The sequence below is a fragment of the Penaeus monodon genome, chromosome 36, assembly GCF_015228065.2.
Source record: "Penaeus monodon isolate SGIC_2016 chromosome 36, NSTDA_Pmon_1, whole genome shotgun sequence".
In the NCBI taxonomy this organism is placed as follows: domain Eukaryota; kingdom Metazoa; phylum Arthropoda; class Malacostraca; order Decapoda; family Penaeidae; genus Penaeus; species Penaeus monodon.
Genome location: NC_051421.1, coordinates 8033611 through 8041110, shown reverse-complemented (window position 1 = coordinate 8041110; position 7500 = coordinate 8033611). Strand labels below are relative to the sequence as shown.

Here is a 7500-nt window from a genome sequence, read left to right as displayed (position 1 = left end):
CTATGTACCGTGTATGTTGACAGGGAAAAAAATTGTAGACATGCAAAATTTATAGACAGCAGTGCGTCCACGTCACTGAATGTAGATTACCCGAAATGATATCAAATATATATGTGTGGTGGCAATGGTGTATGTGAGTGTTTGTATGTAATTATTCATGAACATCTATTCATCTGTGTGTGTGTGTGTGTGTGTGTGTGTGTGTGTGTGTGTGTGTGTGTGTGCGTGTAGTAAAATATAAACGCATACGCACGCTCTTATATATATATTTACATTTTACATACTAACGCACAAACATACTCACACAAAATAGAAATACATGTTTATCAGAATATGCTTATAGGAATGTGTGTGTGTGTGCATAGGTGTATGTGTGCATGTATATGTATGTACATTAATATATATACACATACATAAATATATGTATATATATATATATATATATATATATATATATATATATATATATATACACACACACACATATATATAAATATGTATGTATGTATGTATATATATGTGCGTGTGTGCGTGTGTGTATGTGTGCGTGTATGCTTTTATTTATATGCACCCATTTATATGTATATATATTGAAATGATCGCTTTTCATAAAATAATGACCTTTGGAAGTTAAGAACTGTTGTTAAAGGTTCCTACTTCAGCACCATCTGTGAAAACTTTTTTACTATATATTCTCTATTTAAAATCTGTTTATAGGCAAATCTTCAATGTCACTTGATTACCTGTATTTCAGAGGCAAAGAAAGAGAAATGCATCAGCAATTCGCTCTAAATGATATGTCGTATTGAAATATAATTTTTTTTCTGCACTGATTTCAATTCCCTTCAAAGTTTCTGAACATATGTTTATAGGAACGTGTGTGTGTGTCTGCGCGCGCGCGCGCGCGTGTGTGTGTGTGCGTGTGTGTGTGTGTGTGTGTTTGTGTGTGTGTGTGCATAGATGTATGTGTGCATCTATATGTATGTATATCAATATATATATATGTATAAATACTTGTACAGTGCAGTACTATATAGGTTGATAGTATATGTAAGAAAATAAGTCAAGATGTCTAGGGGAAGCAGCGGAATAAGTACAACAAGTAATGAAAGTAGCTTTTATTATGGCTTATAAATTAGTATCAACTATTTATCTTGAATCTCGTAAAGTTTGCAGCTTTTATTTTCTTGAATTTATACATTTATGAATAATTATATATTTTTGAATCACTGGTTCTGCAGTTATTGTTTAGTATTCTTTATTATCTATATGTTTTATGCATTATCCAGTTATAATGAATTGTTGATTATATACAATTTAGTGTTTTTTTATTACAATTAGATCATTCTCATTTAACGTTTCGTAGTAGTCTTAGGTTATCATAGAATTAATCATATAGATTATCTTCTCACTGTAGGTTTATTTAAGGGGGGAGGGTCCGCCTGGGGAACGATCAATTTATGACAAAATCGAAAATATTCTGAAAATATTATGTTATTCTGGCAACATTCCTCTGTATGTTCCAGAAGTTTGGTTACGAAATATGCAAAAATAAAGAAGATACAGCATATTATGTATACCCCTATATATATCGCGCGTCGCCCGTAATGTGTGTGTCGCGGCAGTTCATGTATTAGGTTATTAGGTTTATAGGCTAAATTATTATTATTTGCTCCTGAAAAGAGGAGAATAATAACTCGTAATAGGCAACTCTTCTGTAAACACAGGTTTTCACACACCAGAGACCTCAGTGCCCAGATAAAGTCATCTAAGTAATGTTGTATCTCGTAGCGCTCTGTCGATTCGCTTGCAAACATTTTACTTATTCACTTTGACTTTATTGCAACCAAAGACCATGGGTAAACGGTCTGGCAAGAACAGGAGGTTGTTGCATAACCTTGAAGTAGCCCCAGTCATAGAAAAAACGGCGGTAATACTCTCGTAAGAAATGAGAGGGGGACCTCCACAACATGGGATCACCTTGACGTGGTGTGGAGGCTTCGTGTTCTCATACTATTACAGTAAGTGAACCGATCTAATACTGGGTAAGTGTTAGATTATTAATCTCGACTTGTAACTAGCAAATTATGTTGTTCTTTTACTTTTACGGAGGTAACTTTATTTTTATGGACGTCCTTCGAATGCGCACAGAGGCGCGAATATTCAGACGCGTTTTTCTCGAAACTATGTTTTTTCACACTTCTCAGCCTTAAATCTCCGCCGCTATTTCACCGATTTACATGGGGTTTTCGGCGTTCCTCTAAAACCTGGTGCAATTTTTATTTATCTATTTATTTTTTATTTTTCGGAAGTTTTGTAGAATGGACGACGTACTGAGGTGTGTGGCTATCTTACCGATTTTTTGGTTTTATTTTTTTTCTCTCAAAAAGTATGAGGAAATTAAGAAATCAGTGTGCACTCCGGTGTTGGATATGTAAGTAGGTATATATGATTTTTTTTTTTTTTCAAGATCGCAGCTCCTTGCATTTTTAATGAATAAGAGGCGTTTTTTTCGTTTTTATTTTTTTGCGCTTTTATTTATTTTCCGATCACAACGAAAATTTACAAGATACCTAGTTAGATATGTACCTGATATGAGAAAAAAATGAGAGAGATCGATTCATAATTAACGGAGATAGCGATTAGGTGGACCTTAAATTGAGCAATATTCCACAAGTTTAATTATTTCCATTGATTATATTACACACAATACAATCATCCAATATTCTACAAAGTAAAAATATGCTATTAATGATTATATTATATGCATTATCCAGTTATAATGAATTGTTGATTATATTCAATATAGTGCTTTTTTATTACAATTAGTTCTTTCTCATTCAACGTTTCTTAGTAATCTTAGGTTATCATAGAATTAATTATATAGATTATCTTCTCACGTGAGCAATATTCCACAAGTTTAATTATTTCCATTCATTATATTACACACAATACAATAATTCAATATTCTACAAAATGAAAATATACTATTAATGACATATAGAATTTCTTTCGAATTCTGAAGGTGATTTATCACTCTTATTTCCTAGAAAACCGGATTACCACACAAAAATATAATAACACCCATAATAACATCACTTATTTCCTTGATTTTCCACCTCGTACCCTAACACATAAATAGAAAAGGATATACTTCTCCAGTATACTTGAGAAGCAACGATAAGGTTCCAGATGTTCGAAACGATAAATTTTCAAAGTTAGTCCACCGTGTCCCCGAATACCTGGGAGTGAATGAACAATGGCCGTTCAGTCGAAACTCACGTTTTCAGTCCATGTCGCCCCCCAGGTAGACTGCTGCGCCCCCCACTTCGGAACATCGGGTTCGCGAATCATCATACTCGACGCACAATACGCACACTAGTTTCGAACGCGCTTTTTTTTTAAATATCACTTTGGTACGCACAGGCCGTGAATTTGAGGAGATTGTAATAACACCCCCAGACGTCAAATCTTCTAAGATTTGATTGAAGTAATTAGTTCAAATTTCAGGCCTGGAGAGCGCATCTGCAATTACATCGCCACGCCCTTTGATGTGTTCTACCTGGAGATGATAAGGCTGAAGTGACAACGACCATCTCAGTAATCGTTGATTGGAGTGCTTGTTCTTCTCCAGGAAGGCCAGCGGATTGTGGTCAATGAAGATCTGGACAGGATGAGCACCACCATACAGATAAAACTTGAACTTCTTGATTGCAGTTATGATTCCGAGTAACTCTCGGTAGTACCATATGCTAGTTGATGCTTGGCTAGCTTGGCCAAGCTTGATATCATTTCACACACTCACACACACACACACACAAAGATACACACACATAAACAAACATACACACACACAAACACACACACACACGCACACACACACACGCACACACATAAACACACAACACACACAAACACACACATATGTGTGTGTGCGAAATGATGTGTACGTGTGTGCATGTATGTTTATGTATATATACACTGAGATATATATATATATATATATATATATATATATATATATATATATATATATATATTCAAATGATCGCTTTTCCTAAAATAATGTGAGTGCGTGCATGTGTGATGGGGGGGGGGGTACGGGTGACTAAGTAAGTGAGTGTGTGAGAGGTAGAGTGAGGAAAAGAAGGAAAGAGATAGAGAGGGACATGAAAACGAGAGAGAGAGGGCGAGAGATGAGAGAAAGGGAATAAAAGATAGGGGGAGGGAAGAAAGGAAAGGAGAGGGGGGAGGTTTGAAGAAGAGATAGGAGGGAAGGAGTGGGGGGGGGGAAGTGAAAGAGAGGAAAGGAAGAAGAGAGAAAAAAGGGAAGAGAACGGGGAGAAAAATCGTGAAACAAGACATCAATGCTTTTAGTTACCAGACGTGATGAAGAGCAGTAGTGTCATCATTTTAAAATGTTCTTTAACATAAGGGGGAGGGAATTTGTTTAGACACTGACGAAACATCCTTCTCATCAGTTGTTCGAAAAATCCCATACTTTAAGTAGTAAGTTGTCGCACGAGAGACACTTGGCATTATTGCGAATACTTTTGTCACTTAACACTGATCCGACATGATTATTGTGACTTCGCAACCTGCCTTATTCACTTGGTCAGAGCTTACGAACTGTTCGGACAATACCACCACCTGAATGATCCCCATTATATGTATATATATATATATATATATATATATATATATATATATATATATATGTATATGTATATATATATATGTATACATTTATACATATATATGTGTGCGTGTGCGTGTGTGTGTGTGTGTGTGTGTGTGTGTGTGTGTGTGGTGTGTGTGGGTGTGTGTGTGTGTTGTACTTGTAAATATGGATTCATACGTACGTACATATTCACACACATATAAAACATGTGTACGTATACATGATAATATATATACACACATCACTATGAATAAACACACACACACACACGCACACACACACACACACGCACACACACACACACACACACACACACACACACACACACACACACACACATATATATATATATATATATATATATATATATATATATATATATATATGTATATCCACATGTGCGTATAGTGGGTGTGCTGCTCTATTACACTGTTCATGAAGTATTAATAGCTGTAGATAATGAAAAACCCTTTCATGGAATTCCTATTTGTTTTAGAATTCCTTTTCAAAGAATTTGCCTTCCTGATGTCATTTCAGAAAGTGCATTCTCAGCAAGTATTAGATATATATTGGATGTTGAGAGAGTTCAAGGGACAGTTGACCGAGTCATCATGTGAGTCCTCTGGTTCTCTGCAAGATAACTTGATAAAAAAAGAAAGAAAGAAAAAATATATATACATACATTATATATGCACTTAATATATATGTATAAAAACCATTATAATTTTAGAAGACTTTTTTTCTATTGATATTACTATATTTGAGCAGACGTAACCATGTTGAGGATCGTAAGTCTGGCAGTGGCTCTGGCCGTGTGTGTGGCACGACCCAACCAATGGGACGACCAGCTAGGGCTTTTTTCCCTGCTGAAGGCGGGGACTCTCAGCCCATTTTGCCTCGCGCCGTCGCCAACCCAACCACGCCCAACCAGATACTCGACGCAGTGCTCGAAGGAGCTATCGCATACATGGAGTAATATTCTGTTATCACAATTCATTTGAGCATAATGATTTTTTGGTGTTATTTCATATTCGTTGTTACCATTCCCTATCATCCATTCTATATACTGATCTTTCATAAATGTTTTCTTTGACAGAACACTAGGATGGTGTGATTCCAAGAACGTGCAGAACGGAGAGTCAAACCTGCCCTTCCAAGTTAACTCTGACGGAAGCAGCTCCGAGAATTTTCAGCATCACTAAGGCCAACGTGACTGGACTTTGCTCCCTTCGCCGCTCCAAGTCTGCTTCCTTCAACGCTGATCAGGTATGAGATCAAATGAAAAGAATGGTGTATCAGATTAGCTTATTGGCATTAACTTACTTAACTCATTAACTTATAAGTTTAACAAGGGAAAATTAAATATATATTTCGTTTTTGTTGGTAAAGCACAACGCATACTGATTTACATAATGTATTTTTACAGAGTGTGCTCACCGGTTCGGTTGTGGTGGAAAACGCTCGTGCCAACGCCGACTACACGGTAACTTTTGCCGGTGTTGGAGAAGCTCCAGCACAGAACTGTTTCTGGTAAAGTTGTAGAGCTTTGTAGAAAAGGGCTTTTTCGCCGATATCCAGATCAAATTTTTGGGAAAAAACCTTGTGCCTCAGAACATCGCCAGCTACACCCGCAAGATCGGGTCATGACGTGTTTGAAACTGAAGCAATTTGGACAGCAATAATATAAAGGATGTTCACAGTGCCGGCTTCAGGAAGGCTTTGCGAGAGATCGTGGAGAAAACCATGTCTTCCAACGTGAAGGTACAGATTAACAAGTCCATCCAGGATATGAAGAATGCTTGATCTTCCAACATGATGAAATCGTTGTCAGTGTACAGAGAGACATAAAAACTAGCAAAACTTTTTATACTTTGACCATTACCATCAACTATATGTATGTGAATGTTTATATATACTTATACTTTAGTTCCTTCACTAAAACCCAAAACACAAGGAAATTCTACTTATGCGATATTCACAGATATACATCCATACATGCATGCATATACACCCATATGTCATCAGACTGACATGTGGCACGAGTAATTACAGCGACAAACGAAAGCAACGCGTCAAAGCAACAACACCGCACATGGTGCAAGAACCAGCCGGAGACCAAACACCTGCACAGCACGCTTTTCACCGAAACCACCGTAGAAGTTCGACAGAGAAAAAAAATTACCAAATAAGTATTTTGACTGTCTGGAAATACAACACAAATAACTGTCCAGAAAAAAAGATGGCGAAGGAGAAGATGTGCGCCTGATGGAAGCCCGCCACAGAGAGAATGCAAGCTTGGGCTGGCCAGGACAACACTCTATCGCTTTCTCTCTCTCTCTCTCTCTCTCTCTCTCTCTCTCATTTCATTACCGACAGCGGGTAGCATCAGTAGCCTGCGACCTGATACAAAAGGTAAAGGAAATTATATCCATTTGTGTATATGTATATTCTCCTGGCAGAACTCACACTTTTATTTGTTTTCAGATATTACTTTACCATTTTCCTTTGAGTCTATTTTCAATAAACGGAAATGCTGTAGAAGGAAGAATAGAATTACAGGAAATATATCCTTCAGCAATAATGGCCCAAACAACGTGTTTTACATTGGTCATAAATTAAGTGGTTTTAAATGAGAGTTGATGATTGAGTGTAAAGTAATTTCTATAAATATATGAACTCGTATGTTTTCATGTAACTACATTCGTGCTCGTTCACATACATGCGAAAAATTCCTTACATAGTAACCTTTCACACGCAGACGCACATATACATGTACGTGCACACATACACACTTACACACGTACGTGCACACATAAACA

At 36.7% G+C, this 7500-nt stretch overlaps 1 protein-coding gene across 1 annotated transcript; it reads left to right on the top strand.

Moving 5' to 3' along the window:
* Positions 1 to 1764: 1764 nt before the first annotated feature.
* LOC119595516 lies at positions 1765 to 6544 on the top strand. The gene is made up of 5 exons (XM_037944638.1): positions 1765 to 2021; positions 5450 to 5653; positions 5778 to 5873; positions 6110 to 6211; positions 6346 to 6544. The coding sequence occupies exons 2-5, from the start codon at positions 5517 to 5519 to the stop codon at positions 6482 to 6484; spliced, it is 474 nt and encodes a 157-aa protein (XP_037800566.1). The 5' UTR covers positions 1765 to 2021; positions 5450 to 5516; the 3' UTR covers positions 6485 to 6544.
* The last annotated feature ends 956 nt before the right edge of the window (positions 6545 to 7500 follow it).

What these genes read in the sequence shown, in the direction of transcription:
- LOC119595516 (XM_037944638.1), top strand. Translation starts at nt 5,517, where the DNA reads ATGGGACGACCAGCTAGGGCTTTTTTCCCTGCTGAAGGCGGGGACTCT. An exon ending in GGAGCTATCGCATACATGGA is followed by an intron (nt 5,654 to 5,777) that starts GTAATATTCTGT and finishes TTTCTTTGACAG; the next exon opens with AACACTAGGATGGTGTGATT. An exon ending in CCAGCACAGAACTGTTTCTG is followed by an intron (nt 6,212 to 6,345) that starts GTAAAGTTGTAG and finishes TTGAAACTGAAG; the next exon opens with CAATTTGGACAGCAATAATA.